At 42.4% G+C, this 25,976-nt stretch overlaps 1 protein-coding gene across 1 annotated transcript in view; it reads right to left on the bottom strand.

Moving 5' to 3' along the window:
- UBR4 (ubiquitin protein ligase E3 component n-recognin 4) overlaps positions 1 to 25,101 on the bottom strand; it is a 127,476-nt gene extending 102,375 nt beyond the window's left edge. The window contains 20 exon segments of the mRNA XM_032608200.1: positions 3,048 to 3,133; positions 3,248 to 3,407; positions 4,324 to 4,511; positions 5,389 to 5,506; positions 5,969 to 6,106; positions 6,242 to 6,341; positions 9,671 to 9,861; positions 9,962 to 10,021; positions 10,632 to 10,756; positions 13,692 to 13,816; positions 13,972 to 14,113; positions 14,231 to 14,333; positions 14,840 to 14,979; positions 15,093 to 15,222; positions 16,007 to 16,024; positions 16,026 to 16,058; positions 16,060 to 16,089; positions 16,091 to 16,113; positions 17,600 to 17,697; positions 24,890 to 25,101. Coding sequence (XP_032464091.1) covers positions 3,048 to 3,133; positions 3,248 to 3,407; positions 4,324 to 4,511; positions 5,389 to 5,506; positions 5,969 to 6,106; positions 6,242 to 6,341; positions 9,671 to 9,861; positions 9,962 to 10,021; positions 10,632 to 10,756; positions 13,692 to 13,816; positions 13,972 to 14,113; positions 14,231 to 14,333; positions 14,840 to 14,979; positions 15,093 to 15,222; positions 16,007 to 16,024; positions 16,026 to 16,058; positions 16,060 to 16,089; positions 16,091 to 16,113; positions 17,600 to 17,697; positions 24,890 to 25,065 — 2,184 coding nt within the window. The 5' untranslated portion in view covers positions 25,066 to 25,101.
- Between the last annotated feature and the right edge of the window lie 875 nt (positions 25,102 to 25,976).

Below are 25,976 nucleotides of genomic sequence, written 5' to 3' on the forward strand. Positions count from 1 at the left end.
GCAACTAGAGATTATCATACTATGTGAAGTCAAGTCAAAAAGAGAACACCACATACCATATGATATCACTTATATGTGGAATCTAAAATATGACACAAATGAACCTATCTATGAAACAGAAACAGAATCACGGACACAGAGAGCAGAGTGGTGGCTGCCAAGGGGGAGGAGGTTGGGGGAGGGATGAAGTGGGAGGCTGGGGTTAGCAGATGTAACCTTTTATATATAGAATGGGTAAACGACAAGGTCCTACTCTATAGTACAGAGAACTATATTCAATATCTTACGATAAACCATAATGGAAAAGAATATAAAAAAAAGAATGTATATATGTGTATAACTGAATCACTCTGCTGTACAGCAGTAATTAACACAACACTGTAAGTCAACTAACTTCAATTAAAAAAAATTTTTTTTAAAGAAACCTGAAAAAATAAATAAATGTGACCCATGAGTAAATACAATCTCTGAGTTGACTTAAGCCTAGAAGAATGAACCACTGAGTATTCAGTATCACTCCATCTACCCCCAAACCAACTCTCCTTCTTGACCTCCCTATTTCTATTAAAGACGACAGCATCCTTCTAGTCTCATTTGGGTTTCAAGGGTTTTAAATTTAGGCAATATCTTGAATACCTTCCTTTCCTTGTCCTTCACCTCATTCAAATAATTTCCCATGATCTCTACAATAGGTCCTTTATCCACACCCTATCTCCCCTCTTTCTCATGATCCCATGCTAACTCAAGTCATCTTTATTTCTTCAGTCCCTATAACAGTACCCGGCATATAGTTAAGTGTCAATGAATACTTATTTATGAACCTGGATCACCACAGTAATAGTATTATTAAGTTATTATAATGTTATATACAATGTTAGATATAATATTAAGTAATAATAGTAACAAAATACATTTTACTGTCAAATATATTTTATTGCACTGTCTGTGTCTTGCAACCTAAGTCAGGCACCTTGGCTAAGGCAGCTTTGCACATTACTCCAAAGAAACAATATCCAAGGTAGGGGAACTCAACAGCAGATAGATTACACTGACTATCCTTCATAGCAATGAAATGTGGGGGAACAATTTAAAGTTCCATGTTTGGAAATGGACTGAAAAAGGATATCTGAGGATTTCCTCTGCAGAGTCAGTAGCTATAGGCAGCCAGGTTGCATGTCCACACAAGGTCTGTAATTATTTTTAAATGCTAAAGAGAGCAATATCATTACAGGAGTCTTAAGAATCCTATTCTCTGGAGAAAAATATTTCTTCCCCATTATTTGGACAAGTTTAGACAAGAAAAGGCCAAATCTATGAACTTTGAAAGCTCCCTCCTTGCTCAAATCTGGGCAAGCAGCTGATAATTTTGGCAGGACGCCCTGACCCTATAGTCTGAGAAGGTACTGCAGGCAATATACTAACTGAAGCATTTCCTTCTCTTCACCTTAGACAGGTCAACAACTTTTCTACTCTATATATTCACTTTCCTGCCAAAAAAAATTTTTTCATGTAACAGTAGGTAAGTATAAATAGATTTTATAATTATCTTTTTTTTTTCTTTAGCAGTACGCAGGCCTCTCACTGTTGTGGCCTCTCCCGTTGCGGAGCACAGGCTCCAGACGCGCAGGCCCAGTGGCCATGGCTCACGGGCCCAGCTGCTCCGCGGCATTTGGGATCTTCCCGGACCGGGGCACCAACCCGTGTCCCCTGCATTGGCAGGCGGACTCTCAACCACTGCGCCACCAGGGAAGCCCCATAATTATCTTTTTAAACAACAAAAGAAATGTTTAAGAATTTCTCAAATAGCTTGGGATTGTGAGAATCAATTTTAACCTCCTGAAACAGGTTCCTGGATTTTGTCCCTTTGGCGGCAAGTGCAAGCCCCTGAATTGTGTTTTGATTCTGAGAATCCACTGAAATAATCTTACGAGTAACAAAAAAATTTTCAAAACAATCTTAGGGCAAATTATTGGAGATTTACCAAATTAAATTCTGCTGGGGTTGATGGGGGGGGCGGGAGGGTGAGTGGTCACAGTATCTAGGAATCTGCAGTTTTAAAAAATTCCCCAGGAATCCTTATATACACTAAAGATTGAGAACCACTAACTTTGACCACGTTATTATCAGACTGTGACGTCGCCAAATGTTGGGAGAGAATATGAATCCACGTATCCCTGACGCACTACTGGTGAGAGTAAAACATGGTGCAGCTACTACAGAGAGCAGTTTGGCATTATGTGCTTAAGGTCACATACTCCACAACCTGTCAATTCTACTCCAACTTATATTCCCAAGAGACTCACTTGTAACAGGGTACATACAGAGGACACGTACAAGAAAGATAATAGCAATAAAACCTGACTGACACAACCCAAATGTCCATCAGCAGGAGCAGAAGGGAGATGAATAAATTGGTGTAGTCACAAACACGATGGAATATCATATAGCAGTGAAAACAAAAACTACAAAATATGCAACAGTAAAGATGAATTCTGGCAATAAAGTACTAAACAATACTAAGTGAAAAAAATTACACAGAACATGATGTCATTGTTAAAAACAGTCAATTTTAAAGTATTCCTTAAATGCAAAAACAAATACATATATGAAACTAATGAAATGAGGAATTTAAGATTTAGGATTCCAGATATCCACTACTTCAGTGAGGAAAGAAAGCCACAATGTTTAGACAACCACAATCAAGATCCTAGACTTTATTTTGGTGGTGGGTTTGCAAGTAAGAGCGTATATGAGAGCATCCATCTCCTGTAATTTGGTTGATCCTTTAAGACACGTGTTTTAATTTACATTTCTTAGATCACTAATGATGCTGAACGTCTCCTACGTTTGTTGGCCATTCTTTTTTTTTTTTTTTTTCCTCGAAATGATCCTAATCAAGGCAGAGGAACATACTAGGATAGTCTCTCAACACTCTTTGCAGGGAGGGGATCCTGTGATAAACTTTTCCTTAGCAATAGAAACAAGTGCACCCTACCGAATACAGATGTAGAGAGCTCTTGGCCTAAACAGTTGTAGCGGACACAAACCTGCAGGTTAGGTGACTGAAGGTCAGAAGTTACCAGAGAGTGGTTGAAGTGATAGAGAGCGGCAGCAAACTCTTCATCTGATGCACCTTGAAGACAAATGGGAAAACCAATTATTCAAGCATCTAACTGATGCATCGCACCATGCTGCCAACAAACACCACGAGGAAAAAATCCACCAGGCACATATCCTGTCTACTGACCCTTGAGTCCATCTTTATCCACCTCCTTAATGATACTGGCCAGGGTGGCCATATGGTGTTCTGAAAGAGATACACTCAGATAGTTTCGGATAAAATTATTCCAAGAGTTCAGCATGGAAGAGGTGATGAAGTTCAAAATGTTGGAAGCCAGACCTAAGAACTAAAAAGAACACAAAAAAGCTCATTGCAGGTTCATAAGCCCAGAGCTCCTACAAATCCTGAATACAAACAGAAAATAAAATATGCCCATAGGTCTCATGCAATAAACACAATGAATTAAAAAATCAGACTTTAAATCACCTACAGTGGGACTAAGTTATAATAGTCTCTCCCATGTGATTCTACTAGTTACAGAAAAGGGTATGCCAATTTAACACAATAGACTTCAGGTAATATTGCATGACAGGATTTCCAAAGAGATTAACTCTTTTATTTCATTCTTCTAAGGTCCTGTATTTGTCCAGCTCTAAGATATTATTGATATATTCAATTCTGAAGCCTATATTGTCATTATACATGCTTGGAATTCCCAGTTCTTTATTTCTCTATTAAAATGAAATTTCCATCCACGTCCTTGACTAGACTAAGCTGTATGAAAGCAAAGACTGTATATGCCTTGTTTACTGACAGAGCTTCAGAAGAGGGGCTGCTGACACACAGTACATCATTAATAAATACCGGTTGAACAAATAGTTAGCAGTCACGATGTACCAGACCTAGGCTAAGGGCTCTTTAATTCTTCACAACACTCTTAGAAGAGGTACAATCACTCCCATACAACAGGAGACAAAACTGAGGCTTGGAGAGATCCAGTTTCTTGCCCAAAGTCATAAAGCCAGTAAGGGGTAGATTCTATCTAACTCCAAAGGCTATGTTACTAACCCTCAATAAGAGAAACAACACCAAGAGCATAAGAGTTATTTAATCAAATATAATCAATACATTTACGTCCTAAGTAAAAATATCTTTAAACATTAGTTATCCGACCTACAAAATGTTTTTGTTCAAATGATCTGCTTTTCACACCCCCTCTCCCCATTTCTCCCTCCCCCTTAACCTCAGAAATCCACTCTTACCAACTCAGGATCTTTGCGACTAGCCAAAATGTTGCCCTTCTCACCAGAGGCCTGCTTACTGGGGCTTTTAACTCGAGGTGAGCTCTCCAGCGGAGGGGGTGGGGGAGGAGGCGGAGGTGCCACTTTCTCTTTACTGGGGGAGATGGTCTCTTCAAACCACTGCCCCAGAATAGGCTCACTGTCATCATCTAACAGGGAAAGAGAAACGTAACAAAAATAACACATTTTTGAAAAATTTTTAGTACATCTGCTTTGTAAAAGTGCCTGAGTCAAAAGGAACACAAGGTTTGTAGATCATGGTGGTAGTTACACTGCTGCATAAACTTGTCAAAACTCATCTAAATGTATATGCAAAATGGGAGTATTTTATTGTATGTAAATTATACCTCAATAAAACCAGTATTTTTTTTAAAGGAACCCAATGGATGAAGAGAAACCACCTCATTTTATTTCACCGGCAAGCCAAACATTCTCAGTAGCAGAGTTTTACTTGTCTACCAACTGTAAGCCCCCAGATAAGAATCGTACCTTTGGCAATTCTGTACATTGCTCCCACAAACCTGGTTAGAAAGAATCTGAGATATTTATCTTATTCAATCCCTCTCCAAACCAAGGCAGGAGGGAATGATGGTGTTGCCCTGTTGTTCACCACAGCAGTCTGGCATTTCTTTCTCTATGTTTCCCCAAGCCACACATCTATGATGTCAGCCAAACGCAACACCTCACATACAGCCTTCCTTCTGAGCTTCACTGGGAAAGCTCAGAGCAGAGTTCCCAAAATGAGTCAGCACAAAAAGAAATATGAACAACTGAGATGTATTCTGATTGCGGAGGGAAAGGAACGAAAAGCAATCTGGGCTTTGCTAACGGCAGTTTTAATCACTCATCTTCAACAGCTCTGCTTTCTCTTGAATAACATGTCGCCTTTAAGTGCACATGCAGTCAAGACCCATGCCGGGCAGGTGAAAGCAAACAGTGACTAGGAAGCTACAGGAAGCTCCTAGGGACACTTCCTGCTGCACTCTATAGCTTATCCCCTGGGAGACAGCAAAGAGGGGCGTCTACCTTGGCTGCTGTCCTCCTCCGTGCTGCTGAAATCATCCTCATAGTAGGTGTTTGAGTCAGTAGAGGCGCTGGCATCGCTGCTCATAGAGCCCTTCCTCTGACGCTGCAGGACACATGCCTAGGAAAATAGCGAGGTTTCTGTAATTGATGATCACAAAAATGAAGCCATCCTACCTCGTCCCATTTGCCACATGAAAAGTTTTCTCCGTGTCTTCTTTTCTCTAAATCCAAGAAGTATTTCTCCTAATAGCTACCTCCAGGACTCTCATAGCCTTATCCTACAGAAGCACTCCAAAACCAGAGATTTGGACAAGAACTGAAAAAGAATGTTTCCATCGTGTCCTCCATGTTTTTGCTTCAGCATGCCCATTGTCACAAATCACCAAGTAGCCATATGGACCACAGTGCTGATAATCAATAACTAATTCAAATGTTTGAAACCATTTAAGAGTTTTTCTCATCTTCAAAACCATTACCACAAATTATGACTTTATAAAGATCATGGCACACAGTCAGTCTCATTCATTTTGAGGAGGTTATATAAGATCTTCCAAATTATCAATGGCATGACCCCACCCACCTTTCTGTAGGAAGTTGAGAGTAATGTCAACAGCAGGTTTGTCAGTGGGACAGAGTCTATCAGCCGTTGAATCCTCTGTATGGAGGTACTCTGGGCCATAACGCTCAGGACAGCAGGGGGACCATCTGCCTCCCAACCCTGAAGGTAACGACATGAAAAGAGAATTAAGGTCAGGACTTGGCAGGAAATGACCACCTGATCTGATGGCTCAAGCGAGCTTAGCCAGAAGGGGAGCCAACAGTCAATATGCTGGTTCTGAAGACAAGCCCTCACCTTGTGCAGAGCCTCCACTTGCAGGTCTTGAAAGAGAGACGTCAACAGCTTGACGGCATGGTTTGCCAATATTACTGAGAGCACCCCAAATCCCTGATGCCTACACAAAGCAAAAAGGAAACACAAACGTTAACAACTCACAACAAATTACAATTTCAGAAACCACAGATCTTGCCATTCTGAGGTCCTACACCCACTTCAGAATCTATGGACCTTTCTCCAGGGGGAAAAAAAAAATTGCAAAAACACATAAAATTTGCATATAATTTCAGAAGCTCACAACCTCCCTGAAGCCCATCTACACACTGCCTAAGGATCCACAGGCTTCAGTTGAAGAACTTCAGGACTGGAAGAAATTCTTCCAAATCCATGAAATTTTGGAATTTAGACTATCAATTCAAAGCTATTGGGTCATGTGAAGACACTAATATTTAAATGTTGGTTGAATTTTTAAAAAGTCATTCTTTTGAGAAGAAAAGGTTAAAAATCAGCAACTTTTACAAAATATCTGGACACAAACCAAAGAGAATAAAAGCAAAGGTTTACATTAAATCTGAGTAAAACTTTCTCTTTCTGTCCAAACGACCACACAACAAAGGGTTAGTATATCTAATATACAATGAGCTCATGTAAATCAATAAGGACAAATACCAAAGAGAAAACTGGGGCAAAGGATATAGACAGTGTGAAAATGATCACAATCACACTAGTAACCAACGAAATACAAATAAGAGCAATACAGTAATATCTTTCTCCTCAGATTAGCAAACACGAAGATTAATGACTCCCACTGTCAAACAGGACCTGGGGAAGAGGCATTTGCACACACGACAGCTAGGAATGTGTATCAGAGCAGTTTAGCAAAACATTTCAAATTTTTAAGTAAGTATATCCTTTGTCCTAAGAATTACACTTCTAGAAATGTACCCCAAGGGGATAACTGAACAAGTTCACAAAGATTTATGTTTTAGAAGGTTTATCAAAGCACAGTTTATCAAAACAAGAAATTTGGAGCACACTAAATAAGTGTTCAATAAGTTAATGAGTTAACTATGGTGTATTTATACGGTAGAATACCATCAGTCATTATAAACATAGAATCTATAATCGTATCTATAATCGTATCTATAATCGTATCGTAGACTGCAAACACGTCTACGATATTTTGTAACAGTGATCCTATTTTCATAAACATGTACGTTTAACATATGAGCACAGAAAAATGTCTGGAAGAAAGTTTACCAATTTGGGTGGCAGAATTTCGGGCAATTTTTTTCCTTTCTTATCGTTTGCAACCTACACAACGTATTTGCATTCTTTTAAGTCTCAAGACACTACAGCCATTTTTCAAATGTTTCTGCTACTTCTAAGGATATACCTTTTGGCATTCTCCCATTTCCCTTTACAATACCAAGCATGCAGATGCTCAAAAATCACAAACTACTGTTCTCCCTGGAACATGATTACCTCCCTATTTTGCTTAGTGTCTACTTCCTACCATCCTAATGTCTATTTCAGATTTCAGCTCAGTAACACTTCCTCAGGGAAGCCTGCCTTGATTTCTCTAACCAGGTCAAAAGCCCCTATTATAATACTCTCTAGATACAATCTGACATGTATTTGCATGAATAGCTTCTTGTCTCTTTGGAATGTGTCTATTTTTTTTTTATTCATCAGAGCATTCCAGAACTAACACAGAGCCTGAAGTAGAGAAAGTAGTGAATAATTTGCTGAATGAGGTCCAGAATGCGACTTCCTCCTTGAACTCCAGACTCACATACACAAGTGCTTACTCAACATCTCACAGAAAGATCTGCCAGTCCTCCTCTCAAAAGCAGCATGGCCCAGATTAAGTTCAGTTCTTCGACTTCCTGCCATCCAATCTACTCATAAACTGGTGTGCCCTATCTCAGTAAATTACACAACCCAGGTACACATGCCACAAAATTCTGATGTCGTATTTTTCACACTCAACCTCCAAGCCACCAGCAAATCCTGTCAGTTGTACCTTCAAAACATCCCAATATGACCTTTTCTCCCTGCCTTTACTACCACCCACTCCGAGTCCCCTCATCGCTTGTGTGGAGTAAGGCTTGAGTCTCGTAACTGTTCTCTCTCCTCGTCTTACGATCCCGCAGTGTATTCTCCATAGGACAGCTGGGTTCTCCGGTCACTAATAATTCATATCACGTCACTCCCCCCATCACAAACCCTCTAACACCTACAGATTACACTTTGCCCTAGGTGATCTGGCCCTGGCTACCTCTCTGAGAGAATTTTCTACCACTCTCCCTCGACTTCTCTATTCTAGACATACTGACCTTGCTGAGCCTTAAAAATGCCAGTCATACTTCCACCTCAAAACCTGAACAATTCTACCCCAAATATTTGCATGGCTCATCTGTCACTTCACTTCTACACCTTGTTCTCAGAGCCCTTTCCTGACCGTGCTAACTAAAATACTAGCCCCTGACACTCCCTAACTCCTTGTTCTGGCTTATTTTTCTTCACAACACTCATATATGATAATCTATTATGAACTTACTAGTATGTTTGTTCACTGTTGCTCCAGTTAGAAAATAAACTCTATAAAGGCAAGGAGATTGCTTTGATTAGTGCTCTATCCTCAATGGCTGGATAGAGCCTAGTGGTATATGGTAGGGACTGAAAAAAATAAATAAAATCCAGAAATGCCTAGGCTTAGGGCTTCCCTGGTGGCGCAGTGGTTGAGAGTCCGCCTGCCGATGCAGGGGACACAGGTTTGTGCCCTGGGCCAGGAAAATTCCACATGCCGCAGAGCGGCTAGGCCCGTGAGCCAATGGCCGCTGAGCCTGCGCGTCCGGAGCCTGTGCTCCGCAACGGGAGAGGCCGCAACAGTGGGAGGCCCGCGTACCACAAAAAAAAAAAAAAAAAAGAAAAAATGCCTAGCCTTAGAAAATAAAACCTTGAACAACACAGAAGTCACATCTCTAACTTCTTTCCTGGCAAGCAAGGGTTTCTGTCCAGACTTCATCAAAACAGTAGTAAATGTTTCAGGAAGCAAGCCAGGAGGACCTGACAGAATCCTCACTTTACAGGTTAAACACACAAGTGAGTAACCAACCCCGAGTCAAACAAGCCCATTTTACAAAATAGAAGCATTTTTTTTCTGATTTGAACCTCACAGAAGTCCTAAAATACGTATTACACAGATGTTTTCTCCCTCTTATAGAGAAGGAGACAAGATTGGAGAGAATGAATGATTTACCCAAAATCATACAGCTATGATATAGAGATAGTAAACTATGATCATCCTCTTGGTAGTTACATTCAATTGGATGGAGGCAAATTTTTCTATTGCTGTGGAGATGAGAGGAGTTAACACTAGCTCCCCATCAATATAAAATGGCAGGAAAACAAAACCTGAGCAGCAGTCAAGGGGACACATACCCTTTTCCAGGCCCCAGCTTTGGAGAGCCCACTCCCTCCTTTGTACGAGAAAGGATGTCTCTGACCCGGAGAGCAGCCAGCGGATCTTTCTCTTTCCCCTTGTCAGCCAAGGCAGTAGGACTGAGGTTCAATATGAGGAAAAGGCTGTTTAACAAACACCAGGCACCCAGCAATTGGAAGTTCTGATAGTGCTATTGAAAAAGGCACAAAAAATATATATGAACAGAGATCTTACAGGCTACATACCTTACAGACTAGATATAAGATAGGAATATAGCAGAGACTTCTTACCTCACCACCAGCCCGGCGGGAACTGCTGATTGCTTGTCCAATCATGTCATAGATTTCAAGCTGTCCAATATCAAACATACACAAAAATCTGAGCAAGGTGACACAGTTCATTACAAATGCTAAATCCTACCCAAAGCAATTTAGCTTGAAGACACCAATATCCTCAAGCCACTTCCAATGACAGAATTCCATCATACTTTCCTTGACCTTCATAAGATGTTGACTCCATCTTTTCATTCAGCTGACGTCACCTTCTCAGAGGCGACCCCTCCACCCAATCTAAAGCAACACACCCAGCACCACATCAGATCACTTTCTATCACATTTGTTCATCCAATCCACTTATCACTATCTGAAACTGTCTTGTGTCTATCATATGCCTCCACTGCAAGTACACTGACACAGTACAGTAAGCCCTTATATATAATTGCTGATTGAATGACTCATCTTTCACAAAGTCCACTGCCACCACAAAGTTGCAGTGTTTCCTGCAGAGCCAACCAATCTGCCAAATAAACAAGCTAAAGGCCTACCTCTTAGACCTACTACCCAAGGGGAAGGGGTATGGAGAGCACTCCACATCCTTCCCTCTAAAAAGAAAGAAAGCGGAACTGGCCATATTCCCTCATTTGAATAATCAAGGTTCCGTGTCCCCAGAGGCGTAGCTTACACATTTTTGGACAATTGTAGCTGCGTCACTCTCATAGTCGTCTTCTTTGGAGCTCGTGGACCCTGTCCGCACTTGCTGGGCACTACCCACGTGAAGGATGGCCATGCAAGTTGCCACGCTCACACCTGAAAAAGAGATACACACATGCCAAGAAAGTGACACACAAAAACACAGCCCACCTACAAGCAATTCCATGATTTGATTACTGAAAGTAAATTCCGTAAGGGCAAGACTAAACACAGTGTTACCATACAATCCAACAATCGCACTCCTAGGTATTTACCCAAATGAGCTGAAAACTTCCATCCACACAAAAACCTGTACACAAATATTTATTGTAGCTTTAGTCATAACTGCCAACAAATGGAAGCAATCAAGATGTCCTTTGATAGGTGAATCAATGAACAAGCTGTGGTATATCGATACAAGGAATATTACTCATCAATAAAGAGATGAGCTTCCAAGCCACAAAAAGACATAGAGGACCCTTAAATGCATGCAGCTGGCCCTCCACATCCCCAGTTCCGCATCTGGAGATGCAGCTAGTGGAATCGGTGGATGCCGAATCTGCAGATGCTGAGGCTGACTGTACTACACCATTTTATACAAGGGACTTCGAGCATCTGTGGATTTTCGTATCCAGGGGGGGTCCTGAAACCCCCCGCCCCCTGCAAGCAAAAGAAGCCTGTCTGAAAAGGCTACATACTACATAGTTGATTCTAACTATGACATTCTGGAAAAGATAACTGTGGAGACAGTAAAAGATCAGTGGATTCTAGGGACTGGCGTTAAGGGTAGGGGAGAAGGACCACTAGTTGGAACACAGGGAATTTGGAGGGCAGTGAAAATATTCTTATGACACAACGATGATGGTTACATGACATTATGCATTTGTCAAAACCCAGAGAACTGTACAACACAAAAAAGGAACCCTAACATAGTAAACTATGGACTTCAGTTAATAATAATGTATCAATATTAGTTCATCAATTACAACAAATGTATCCTATTAATGCAATTGTTAACAAGAAGGGAAACTGTATATAACGGAGAGAGAGTATATGGGAACTCTGTACAAACTGCTCAATTTTTCTGCAAACTTAAAACTGCTTTAAAAATGAAATTTTAAAATATTTTTTAAATTTTTAAGATGATGGAAAAAAAACAATCCCACACTTAGTATTTCTCAAAGACATCAAGGCCCAATTCCTTTCTTTAAATCAAATTCCAAGTGACCAACTTTCAAAAACAAACCACATCTGGGCTCTTTAAACAACTAAGAATTTTTAGGCGGGATCCCCGACCAGGGATTGAACAGGCGCCCTCAGCAGTGAGAGTGCAGAGTCCTAACCGCTGGACCGCCAGGGAAGTCCCTTAACAACTAGGAATTTTTTTTTTTTTGCGTTACGCGGGCCTCTCACTGTTGTGGCCTCTCCCGTTGCGGAGCACAGGCTCCGGACATGCAGGCTCAGCCGCTCCGCGGCATGTGGGATCTTCCTGGACCGGGGCATGAACCCGCGTCCCCTGCATCGGCAGGCAGACTCTCAACCACTGCGCCACCAGGGAAGCCCACAACTAAGAATTTTTAAGGACTCTTTAATCCTGATCAACTAAGTACACTGAGATCCATGTGATATTCAAGAAATTCCCTGAAAATTGAAATTAATAAACCGCAAATTTAAAAATGCAAAAATCAAAGATAGAGAACTAGGAATAAACACTGGAAATGGGCTTGGAGAGAGCACCTGCTCACACGCTGCCTTAGCTTTCCATTCCCACTGCTGCTGCTCTCGCTCAGGCCCTTCACCTGTCTTGCCCAAATGACCACAAATTCCTCCTAGCAGATCTTCCAGCTGGTACTACTGTTTCAATGTGCTCCTAAAGTATAGCTCAGATCATAGCACACTTCAAAATCTTTAATGGTCTCTACTGTCTACAGGATATGGTCCAAATGACTTAGACTGCATTTCTAAGCCCTCTGTGATTGGGCTGTACTTTCTTTCCAGCTGTCCAACACCCACTAATCACACACACACACACACACACACACACACACACACACACACACAATGTTCCCCCAAATTCCAGGATACTCTTGGTCCTGCTTTTGCCTCTGCCTAGGGATAGCCAAACTGAAATCCAACCTGCCCTGCAAGATACATCAACAGAACTCCTTTGTGAATACTGCCTTCCCCAATTGAAAGTACGTTTATCTTTATATTCCTGTTTACACACAGATGTTTATAATAAAGCCATTCAAAGAATGTAGGGAGATGATTAACCTCAGCAATTTCTTGGTGCTCCCAAGGTCAGGTTTCTAAGACTGTTCATATCCTCACTCACAGAACCCAGTAAACGTCGAAAATTGTTATGTCTCCCAAGATATACCAGGACTATGGTATTTAAAACCAAGGATCAGTGATTTGGGTTAAAAAGCCACTGTAACAATAACTTAAAAGAGAGTAAACACCAGTTATCAGGCCCCACTTCCAAGGCAGCATAATCAACAGGAAGGGAGGGGATTTTGCCGCAGCATGAAAAATAACAGTTGTTGCATTTATCAATATAATCAGATACCACCTGTTCTATGAATCCTTCCTCAAATCTGCTCCCATAGCAAGACTCAATTCTCCCTTCTCTGTGTGCCCATAATATTCTATACTTCTCTTATCACCTTTATCATCTCCTGTTTTATATTACACTCTGTGGTCCTATCTATCTTCCATTGCTCGAGTATAGGCTCCTTGAGGGCAGGGATTACATACTGCTCATCTCAATATCCCAAAAGCACTTGGAATTTTGCTTTCAAACAGCAGACACTTAACACGTACACACACTATGAAACCAAATATCCACATAACACAATGGCAGCAGTTGAACAATAAGCAAATTTACAAGATTCCTATTGAGACCTCATTTCATCTAGATGAGATATTTAGATGATCCTTGGGGGAAGGGTCTAAGTAAAGGGGGAGAGAGTACTCAGAAGGATCTCATGGTTTCCAGAAAGTGTAACTGTCCTTGGCTGAGAAAATGAGATCAGATATAACAACTTCTCACCTGCATACAAACAACTTAGACTGAGGACTGTCACATCTTGCAGACGAGAAGGATTGAGAGGTTCCAACACAGGTAGAGAAAGGGTATCCAATGCCATGGTTACATCAATCACCAGTGAATGAAAACTGGAATATAAGAGAAGATTAACAAAATGTCTCTTTGAGTCACTTGCTTCTATAATCTGATAGTTAAAGAAAGTCAGCATGTCATAAAAACTAAACAGTTTCTCTCTTGAGAGCAGCATTAAAACGCAAAGCATATGCACCCTGGGGCACCTTACCCATTACGAACAGCAGTGGCATCTGCTACTGTTGCAGGCATGATGAAGAAGGAATTGGCCAACACTGCATCTTGAAACCGATTGATGTAGCGTAGGAAATAGGGCAGGTTTAAACACACACGCAGTAGCTTCTCTGAGCCACCTGAATTAATGAAAAAGCTCAACCTTACAAACAGGCCTCTGCTGCTTGATTTTCTTCCACTTAAGGAATTTCTGAAAGCAGAGAAACCACCTTTCTGATGATAATTAAGAGTCTCACCAAGCTCCTGAAGACTAGCCACATTCTGAGCTATGAACACATTCTTGGTTTTGATAGCAGAGGCTTGATCTGTAGATGACTGCTCATCATTTTCTCCTTCCGCCTGAAGAGGATCAAAGGATGTGAAAGGCCCATCAAGATACTATCATCTGTTGACTGCTGTTCTCAAGTTCAGAATAGAACCAACCATCCAAACTAAACAGCTGCTCCGCAGATACTCTTCAGACCCCCCAGTTAATGAGGCGGAAAGTCCTCTCTAACGCTGGGGAAAATACAAGTCATTTTTCCAAGAGGAGGGGGAAAATATATAGCTTTAAAATATATATATTCTGTAAGTAGTATAGAGTGATGCCTTTTACAGAAAGGAGTACATGCTCTTTGTCTACTTGCATTGAGAAATGTTGGGAAAATGGCCCTCAAAATAGTAATAACTGTGAACAGAAGGAATTGGGGTGTTACTTATTTTTGGTTTGTATTCTTCAGCTTTGTACCAAAGGCAGGTACATCATTTTATATCACAAATGTAAAATACATTTGTTAGCTATTTTTCCTAGTATTATCATCTTAACAAACCCCACAGGATGAGGCCATTTGGCTGAAGTAACTCACCGGAGTCTGTGGACCTACGGGTGATGATGCTACAGTTCTAGGGTTAAAAACTGACGTCAGCTGGTTCAAAAAATTCATCTGGACCTCCTTCTGCTTCAGCTCTGGGCTTACTGGTGCAGCCAGCTCTTTCTGATCTTCCACTACAAAATATAAAAGCAAGAGAGGGATGAGGGGAGTGCCACTAGAAGGCAAAAGAGGAAATAGCTGGCCAGAGGACTGGCCAAGAAACCAAGTCTGGTGAAGGAACACTCACCATCTGACAGTGTCTTCACTGTTTGTGGCAGCTTGGCCGATTTCATCATTGCTGTAAATGTGATAATTTCAGTTCTGTCTAATCGGCTACAGCCAGTGCACAGGCCCTTGATGAGGAGAATCAAGTGTTTCTGGGAAAAAAAAAAATTTCAAATATGCCTTTTAGAAGAGTCTATTTCTTTAGGGACTTTTAGTCTGGCAAAGGGCCAAATTTAGGTTCATACCAAGAACTGCACATTAGGAAAAACAGTAAAGCAGAGGATCACAACCTGATGGTCCTCAGGACCATATGTGCTTGCAGGTTTGTCTTACTGTTCTCAGTGTTGTTGTTGTTGTTGTTTTAATTTGAAGTTATGGCCAACTTTTTAAAACATGGAAGATTTAACATACAATCCCGATTTCCTGTCTCTCTCAATAATTTACAAGACAGAGCAACTCTGCTGCATTCCTGTAGGGCAACAGTCAGCTGGAGCCAACAGTGATTGCCCCTTTATAGCTGGGTCTGCACCCTTCTCAACTAGCATACTTGACTCACTTTATGTCACTTGCTGGCCCCCACAGGCATATCGTTGCAATCCTTGAAAAAGCCTCTGCAGCCCTCTACACCAGGGGGTGGTAAACCACAGCCCCAGCTCAGCCCACTGCCTATTTTCTGTAAATAAAGTTGACTGGACCACAGCTATGCTCATCCATTTACGTATTGTCTGTGGCTGCTTTCACACTACAAAGCCAGAGTTTAAAAGGCAGAGATCAGCTGCAAACGGGGACTGGATGGTTGGCAAATTATCTGCTATGTGGCCTATTACAGAAAAAGTTTACCAACCCCTGCTCTATGCCATCCTTTCTCCATCATTCCACTTGTCAGTCACAAGCCTACCACAAAATAAGGGCCAGAAATGGGCCCATCACTCTTACCTGGGACACAGCACAAGCCCTCATCTGGATTCTCCAGACGCAGGAGAGAAAAACTCAATCAGGACTTTACAGGCTGCTGCCACAGGACTGAAGTTGGTTCCGGGGAACTGAGAAAGGAATAAATTTTACTTAACTTCAGACTGCTATAACTCACTTCAGCCTCACAGTCAATAAACCAAATAAGTATTGAGCTCCGTATGTCCAACATTCCAATATCGTTCTACGAGAATAATTATTCAGAACCAACAACCCTACAGGCAAACAAAGGGCATTTTGGCATTGAGAAGCATCAACTGCTTCTAATCAATTTATCTTACAGTTTACTAGAAATTAAGATAATTATAATAGAAATACATCACAGTAAGTACCAAGCACTTCAAATATATTAACCCACTTAATCCTAAACCAAATTCTGTGGGGTAGAATAATATTGTTACCCTCCCTCCCTTCTTTTTTTTTTTTTTTAACAGATAGGAAATTAAACCATAGACAGGTTTAAATACTTGACCAAAGTCATGCAGCTGAGTTAAATCCAGGAAGTCTGGCTCTAAAGTTCATGCTCTTACCCAGTAGACTACACTACCTCTCCTTTCCTTTTTGCAACGGGCTTCCTACTCAAAGTTTCTCCAATCTAAAGTGATTCTTTACAGTGGTAGCCAATGCTGTAATAAACAGCACTAGACACCGAAAGATTACTCAGCAACCCTGTAACTTCCTTTCACTTTGCTTGCTTAGCAAACTATTTAAGTAAAATATTCAAATTCGGGGCTTCCCCTGTGGCGCTAGGTGGGTTGAGAGTCTGCCTGCCGATGCAGGGGACACGGGTTCGTGCCCGGTCTGGAGGATCCCACATGCCGCGGAGCGGCTGGGCCCGTGAGCCATGCGCCGCTTGGGCCTGCGCGTCCGGAGCCCTGTCCTCCGCAACGGGAGGGGGCCACAGCAGTGAGAGGCCCGCGTAACGCATAAAAAAAAAAAAAAAAAAAAAAAAAAAAAAAAAAAAAATTATTCAAATTCTTCAGAAACTATATGAGTTAGGATGGAAAAACAAGTGAAGCAATGCAAAATTTCAAGAAGTAGTGGAAAGTAAGGCTTTGGTCACGATTTTGGGGTAGAAAAGTTTAAAGATGGGGAACTGAAGTTGAAATCCAGTCACACACCAGAGAACACAACAGGAGAATTTAACTTCTCACCAAAATCAAATAAGGAATAGAGCCTTGGTTAGTGCTGCTAACCCCCAGGTCAGTATCCACCTAACCCCCCCAATCCCACCCACCCTGCCCCCCAAAATTAGCACACTAATAACTACATGTGTAAAATCAATAAAATGCTTTTGATTAAAAAGGCAAGGAAGGTTAACTTAATGGTTATGAAATAGATGTCCAAACCAAATAGTTTTTAAATCCCTTGTAGCTGGCCTCGGTAAAGGAACTTCCAGAGCCTTATCATACCGACAGTTGTCTCCGCTCTTGAATGAACAGGTTACAACTAAAATACAGACTTCATTAACAACTTGTTCAGACACCGTAACAAGAGGACACACAACTTCCCTATTCATGAGCCCTTAAAAGGGAATGACAAGAATAGAATACTTACTGAGGCTACAAACTGTTGTGATATAGTGTGTGGAAAGTGCAACAAAAGATGAGTAGAATGGCTCATACTGCTTCTCGTGGTGCAGGATTTCTGATTCACTGCAAAGAAAATAATTCAGCCAACATTTACTTAGTGCTTACTATATGCCAGATACCCTACCCCTTTACAGGCATTACCTGACTTAATCCTTGTAGCAATCCTACTTGGTAGGCACTGTTATCATCCCTATATCCAAGTTGAGAAAGTGAAGCTTAGAGAGTTAAAACTAAGTACCTTGTTCAAGGTACCAGGCTTAGTAAGTGGCAAGGGCTAATGAACAGGAAACACTTTCAAACTCACTTAGAATTAAGAAATACAAGTACAAAACACAACAGGATACCATCTTCTCCTGTATTACTGACTGGCAAAGACAAAGCTAATAATTGCCATGAGCTGGTCAAAGGAGGGGTAAAGCAGGTCACTCAAAATACTGTTAGTGGGAATACAGACTATAGTAACACATTCTGAAGACCAAACAAGGCCAGTCCATAATGCAGTAACTTAAAAAGAATCAACAACTCGAGGGAAGAAATTATCTGATGGGTGATAAAATCCAAAATTCTTTAGGTACCAGAGTCCTCCATCCCCCTCCCCACACCCACAGCATACAGCTAGATCACAACAAAGTGATTACTAACCACATCCCTTATCTTTACCTGAGAAAATGGCCTCTTCAGTGAAAATCTGGAGCCCAACTACATCTAAAAGCTGGATACATTTATGTCATTCTCTTTATCAAGTCAGATGCTAATTGCAACCCACGGAACAAGAAGGCAAAGAAAACACTAAAATGTCTTATTAAATGGAAAGAGGAGAGCAATGTGGCTAAATAGTTTCCTCAGTAAGTTAATTCTCCAGCAAGAACTATCAGCCTAGGAAGGGAAACGTAAACAGAGTCAGGACTCTATCCACTTGCCGAATCAACACAGGAGCCAAAAAGACAAGCTCAACATGTGGAAGGTGCCATCGCCAGTGATGAATCACCTCAAACAACACTTAAGAGTCTGGCACTGCAAACACTTTGCTATTTGGAGATTTATCAAGGATAAACGGGTGTTTATCAAAGATCAGTTCCTGGGGCTTCCTGGTGGCGCAAGTGGTTGAGAATCTGCCTGCCGATGCAGGGGACATTGGGTTCGAGCCCTGGTCTGGGAAGATCCCACATGCCACGGAGCAACTGAGCCCGTGAGCCACAACTACTGAGCCTGCGTTGTCTGGAGCCTGTGCTATGCAACAAGAGTGTCCACAATATTGAGAGGCCCGCGCACCGCGATGAAGAGTGGCCCCACTTGCCGCAACTGGAGAAAGCCCTCACACAGAACGAAGACACAACCAGCCAAATAGAAATAATAAATAAATAAATAAATAAAAATTGTTAAAAATTACAAAAAAAAAGATCAGTTCCTTATCTTGGAATATCTCCTTCACCAAGAAACAAATATTTATGGAGCACCTATGATGTGCAAGAACCTCCCTGCCCATCAGGATCATTTCTCCCTAGTTGTCAGATGGACAAAAGAAGGAAACAAAAACCTAAAACATGAAGCAACACTCAGAGCTTCAGGGGCCATCACAACAGTAAGGGTCAATATCACTTCAGCAGAGAACTCCCCAACCCGCTGCTTCCACCTCCTACAAACAGCTGTTCCTTCACTCCCATCCTTACACTAATGCATTCATTGTTCTAAGGTTTCCCCACCCTGTAATTTGATCATTTACTAAGTATTTACCTTCTCTGCTTTATTTCAAAGTTTCAGAGCTGCTTACCCCCACGTTTTCAACTGAACAGGTTTACCAAAACTAAGAGGAAGACTGCCTTATCCAAAGAACGAACTTATTCTGCTGCTTTCATTCCCATTCAGATAATAAAATATATCCAAATATAGGAGTAAAACATATTTAATTACCTGGTTCAATGCTGCCCTATTATGATTTTAACAAACCCTACTTCCTGCCCTAGAAATACACAACTGCCTTATTCCAATCAAGACAAAGAATGCACTTTGGGGAAAGATGGACATTGGCAATAAAAAAAATGGAGCAGTCTTGAGGCTCAACTTACGATTTGCTTAGGACAAGTAAGGATAAACCTAGGGAAATTAGTTTTAAAAAGACTTAAAGGTGGGGCACTTCCTGGTGGTCCAGTGGTTAAGACTCCACCCTTCCAATGCAGGGGGCGAGGGTGAGATCCCTGGTTGGGGAACTGGGATCCTGCGTGCCGCACGTTGCGGCCAAAATAAGAAAAAGAAAATATATCGGAGTGCCTTCTTTAAAAAAAAAAAAAAAAGAGAGAGAGACTTGAAGGGGAGAGTAGGCAGGTGGACATGTGGCCCAAAGGACAATGTTGTTATCTCTTGATTCTAAAGAAACAACTGTGTTTGAGTACCCTGATGAAGATGTGCCGCCACAATTCCTTACCCCACCCTCATTTCCCAAGAACCTGACGGACACCCAGTCACCAAAGGAGGCAAAGAAATGGAAAAATGGAAGAAAGGGCAAGACGTTTGGTAGGAAGGGGAAGAATGCAGAAATTGAAGGCAAATATGACAGGAAGAAAAATAAGGAGATTTCCAGGTAAAAATATCTCTCCTCTAGGCGTCAGCTATTTCCTTAAACTCTGCTTCGCCTAACAAACTGCAACGAAAGTAGTCACAGAGCCTCAAACACTGCTGAAAAGGACAAGGAATCTGAAGTGGTTTTATTCCATACAAATAATGCAATGCAGAGCATAAAGGGAAACAGCAGCTAAGCAGAAGTCCAATTTGACATGCAAGTAAAAAAGAACTGGCCAGGGTCTGGAAATATCTGGGTTTTTCTAGGAAGAGGTGAAAAATCAGATGTAGCAAAATAAAAGACTAAGGATTCACCTTCCTTCTCCCTCTTAGATTACTATTTATATCTTTGTTGTAAACTGTGGAAACTCCACAAAGCCCTTTCCCCTCAACAGAATCATAAACTCCCAAGTATAGAATCTATTATGCTTGTTTCAAGATACTTAGAATCATGAAACAAGCATAACGAATACATTAATGAGTTATATTCATTTAAAAAATATGTTTATTGACCATCTGCTGTGTGTCACAGAGTACTTAATACATGTTAACCAAAGAACTGAAAGTTTTCACATACATCCCTCACACTCTCCACAAACCTGCAGGGAATGTAATACTGAGACAGGGAAACATTATCTAATCTCACAACTAACTATATACACTTATCATTTGGTGGCTGGCTTTCTTTCTGTAGGTCAATCACGAACTCGGCTGATGATGGCACTAGTGCACCCCTTTCTGCCTTAAGAGATTTTTAGAAAATGACTGCATTATCTAATGGGGATGTTGTAACAGCTTGTAACAGCTTCTGCCTTCCCAAGTAGGCCTCCTCAGCCTAAATTTTATCAAATAGCTGGGAGGCAGGGACTCAAGGAGGCTTATCACTAAGAAAGGCTGGACAGCCTAGGAAGGACTGGCTCAGGGGAAAAGGGCTTTTTTTCTTTTTTTTTAATCTACAAAGACTCAGTCAAATTATTCAATGAGAACCATTCTCACCAACTTATCCTGCACAGAGTTAAGAAAGGAATTCTGGGGACTTCTCCGGTGGTCCAGTGGTAAGACTCTGCGCTCCCAATGCAGGGGGCCCGGGTTAGATCCCTGGTCGGGGAACTAGATCCTGCATGTGGCAACTAAAAAGATCCGGTGCACCGTGCCACAACTAAGACCCGGCACAACCAAATAAATAAATATTTAAAAAAAAAAAAAGGAATTCTGTATTGGGTAGTATATAAGGCTACATTCAGCAATTACAACTTTAAGCAATTAAGCCCACGTATGGCATGCGCTCCGTTAAGCTAGTTCTAGCTTAATTTCCGGTCTAGAAAAGTAATGGTGTTTAAAAGATTTTCAATCTTTACTGCTAAAAGACATGCTATCAATAAGCAGTAGAAATGAAGATGAAGTCCCCTTTAAGTAAACTCGGATATCTTTCTCCTTTAAAAATCTAATGACAGGGGCTTCCCTGGTGGCGCAGTGGTTGGGAGTCCGCCTGCCGATGCAGGGGACGCGGGCTCGTGCCCCGGTCCGGGAAGATCCCACATGCCGCGGAGCGGCTGGGCCCGTGAGCCGTGGCCGCTGAGCCTGCGCGTCCGGAGCCTGTACTCCGCAACGGAAGAGGCCACAACAGTGAGAGGCCCGCGTACAGACAAAAAAAAAAAAAATCTAATGACACTTTTGAGAGTATGCTTCCCAATTTATCCATGCTACTCCCTCCTTTGTTTCAGTTTGGTTACAAAGTCAAACTTAACAAACAGGGTCCAGGGAATTCCCGGCAGTCCAGTGGTTAGTACTCTGCCAAGAGCCCGGGTTCAATCCCTGGTTGGGGAACTAAGATCCTGCAAGCCTTGTGGTGCAGCCAAAAAAAAAAAACAGGGTCTGGATCTAGGAATTATTTCTTCTACCTTTTCTTCAAACCCAAAGGTCAATTCCAACTATAAAAGTATGAAAGAATAAAGGCAGAAAGTAAAATGGCGGAGGAGTCTCTCAGGGCATGTGTCATCGTCCCCAAAGGTCAAAAAAAGAGAGGAATTCAATGGATGAGCAGGGCACCGGATAGGAAGTAAGAGCTGACATGATGGAGCCAGAACATCAAAAAGGAAAAAAAAAAAAAAGGGAAGCAGAGAGTAGCAGACTGCAACAGAAAAATAGAAGGTCCCTGGAGGGAAAGAAGAAAAACATGGAAGGCATAACCACAGAAAGAAACACGGGACTGTCTGGGAGAGGCAACCACAGAGGTAACGTAGCAGCCTAGGCACCTAAACCTTTGATTACCTGCAAAGCGAAGCGCGCCACAGCATCTGTACAGTGCTGGCTCTGACCTGGTTCTATATTCAGTGGCCATAACTTGATGTTCAAGAAATAATTCCACAATTCTGACACCTTTTTTTTTTTTTTGGAAAAGCAAATAAAACTTTTGAGAAACAGAATATTGATAGCAGGGTATTAATTTTTGTGCTCTAAACCAGGGGTTGGCCTGCAGGTCAAATCCAGCCAGTCACCTATCTCTGTACAGCCCATATTTAAGAATGGTTTTTACATGTGTTTTTATGGCTGGAAAGAAAAAAAATCAAAAGAACATTTTGTGACATGTAAGTATCATACGAAATTCACATTTGTGCCCATAAATAAGATTCTGGAACACAGCCACACCCTTTTATTTATGTAATGTGTATGGCTGCTTTCGCCATACAATGGCAGAAATGACTAGTGTGTACACACCGTATGGCCTGCAGGTTAAATTTACTCTGATCCTTTACAGAAAAAATGTGCTGACCTCTGCTCTACACCAAACTGAACACTTGATATGTTTAGTTTTTCTAACTGTAAAGAACTTGTAAGCCAGATATTTCTTCTGGAAATTACAGAACCATGTAACAGCAAACCAATAAACAGTCCCATTTGCAAGAGTCTGAAAATATTTTATTGAGAGAGGGAGGGAGGGAGAGAGAGAAAAAAACTGTTTCTGTGGGAAAATGACCTCTCAGACAATAAGCACAACCTTCAGATCATATTGCTCTCAGAGAGCCTGAAGAGGACACATAACAGGCTTTCCAAAGTTGACTGAGCCACAAAAACCAGAACAGAGACTTCAAGGATCTTGCCTTCCAATAAAAATATGTGTTACTAAACAGCCATCAGTCTGGATTTCTTTTCCAAACCATGAAAAGAGGTCTTATTAGTGTCTATAAACGCAGGCAACCCTTGATTATCTTAGCTATACAGAGTGCAGGAGGGGCCACTATCACTTATTTGGCAAAATTCAAACGTACCTTGACATATTTGGTTTTGGCTCCTTCTACAGGTTGGAGGGAGTTGCTTAACTATTACAGTTTAAAAGGCGTGGGCCCATAATACTGGATGTATGGGCCAGGGTGTCAACAAATGACTTTATTACCTACTCAGCTCATGTCCATAAAAACATAAAAGCAAATGTTCTAAAAAGTGGAACACTGACCATTCTAAGTAACACGACAAGTGTAATTCGGGAAAAATATCACTAATCCAAATGTTTAAAACAGTTATAAAGAGACTACATAATTTGAGAGCAGTATCTTTGATATTTGTTTACATCTTCCGAAACTTCTTGGCTTAATAATAAGATAGGAAAATCCATCTGTAAAGTTAACTGTGAACTTACCAAACCAAACCATTATCTTATTCTATTTTTTTAAACCTCATCCAAAGTATCACAAACCTAACAATAAACACTATAATAGACAATGTGTCAAACCATGGGCCTCCCTTGAGTAATAAATAGCAATTTCTAACCTTCTGGTTAACATGTAGGTATACTCTTGTTGGCATGAAGCTAAAATGACCCAGTTAGCAATTGCAGAAAGTTGCTGAAGTCAGGTTTGGCTAGAAAAATGAAAATGAGACTAGCTTTAAAGGTAGGTCTACCATTAAACTAATGAAAGACTGCTCTGAGGAAGGTAAGACAGGAAAAGGCAGGCACTGTGATATCACTGGCCTTCTATGTACACAACTCTCACAATCTAAGAATCTCAGAAAGAAAAATTCATGTAACAGCAAACCAATAAACAGTCCCGTTGTTAAGAGTCTAAAGATATTTTATTGAGACAGGGCGAGTAAACGGTTTCAGTGGGAAAATGACCTCTCAGAATAACACTGCAATGTTTTTAATCAAAGACCGTTTCGGTAGCAATATACCGTAAGTGTCACCTGAAAAGAAAGTCATCAATGATAACTAGTGGCTTCAGTCACAGAAACAGCACGTGCCCCCAAGTAATTACAGCACCAGGGAGACAGTTATTAAATTATGTGGTAGATCTTCAATTTAAACCCCGGGCTCCGCTACGGCCCAGGCTAGGGGGAAGAGCGCTGACGAGAAATGCAAACTCATCAGCTCTTTGACCTTAACATAGGGGGCAGCCCTGGGAACATTCCCCTACGAGGTCGATGCATCTCAAAATCACTCCGAAACCAGCCCGGCCACGCCCTCCCGAGAGGGCGTCCTCAAAAGTTTTGCTCGCGAGGGAAATTGAGGCACAGGATTTACGCGGGTTGGCGGAAGAACACCAGACAAGCTTTCCTCTCCCAGGGCCGGGGAGCTCCGAAGCCGGGGCCAGGGCCGCGGTCTCAGAGCCTCAGGAGGTAGCCGGGCAGAGGGTCCAGATCCTCTGGCACGACCTCCCCTCCCCCTCCCGGTTCCCGCCCCACCGGGGACGCCGCCCGGTACCTCTCGATGACTGAGGCCACCAGCTGCGGCAACTCCTTCATCTCGAAGGCGGAATAGGACGCGGATAGCAGGGGCCGCACCGCCACCTCCCAGCCCGGGGTCGTGTCTGCCTCCGTTGCCGGGGCCCCGGGCGTCGGCGCCGCAGCCGCCGCCTCTTCGCCGCCGCTCGTCGCCATCTTCCGTCGTACTAGTGCAGTTCCCTCCGGGGGATTGCCACCGGCCCAGCGCCTCCTCCCGGGAGGGGGCGGAAGTGACGCAATAGGCGCGTCAGACTGCGCGACGCAGTCGCCAGCCAAAATACGCGACGCGCGAGGACAGCCTCCCTCTGCTCTCGCAGGGGGAGCGTGGCGCGGCGTAGGGACGGGGACTAGGAGTTGCGCCTGCGCAGGCCGTAGTCCTTCGGGTGAGGGCGGGAGCGTTAAGCTCCGCGCCAGCGGGCTGGGGAAATGGGAGGTCTGTGGCTTTCGGGCACTCCGGAGAGGTGAGTTTGGGACTTGGTTTCAGTTGACTAGACCAAGGCAGCGAAGTACACCTGCATCGGCGAATATAATGGCCTCGGCTCAAGAAAGCTAAGGACGAGAAGAGGCCGTCGAAGCCTAATCACGGTCACCTGCTTCACTTCCCTGATGACCCCCCGCCCACTCCCAACAGTTACAGTATAGCGCTTCAGTTTGCAAAACTCTTTCTCCTTCTCACACCGCCTCTCGCTATTGGTGTAATCGCCAGTCCTTTCTTCGCGCTGAAATCCCTTTTATGTTTTTTGTTTGTTTTTTGCGGTACGCGGGCCTCTCACTGTTGTGGCCTCTCCCGTTGCGGAGCACAGGCTCCGGACGCGCAGGCTCAGCGGCCATGGCTCACAGGCCCAGCCGCTCTGTGGCATGTGGGATCTTCCCGGACCGGGGCACGAACCTGTGTCCCCTGCATCGGCAGGCGGACTCTCAACCACTGCGCCACCAAGGAAGCCCTACTTTTATGCTTTGATTACGATCATTAGTAATGTTACCAGCTCGTGTTTGCATCGCTCTTTGTTATTTGCCAGGTAACGTTCCATTCCCCCCTTTTTCTACTAGCAAAGAAAGAATGTAAA

This window comes from Phocoena sinus, chromosome 1 (genome assembly GCF_008692025.1).
Source record: "Phocoena sinus isolate mPhoSin1 chromosome 1, mPhoSin1.pri, whole genome shotgun sequence".
Taxonomy (NCBI): domain Eukaryota; kingdom Metazoa; phylum Chordata; class Mammalia; order Artiodactyla; family Phocoenidae; genus Phocoena; species Phocoena sinus.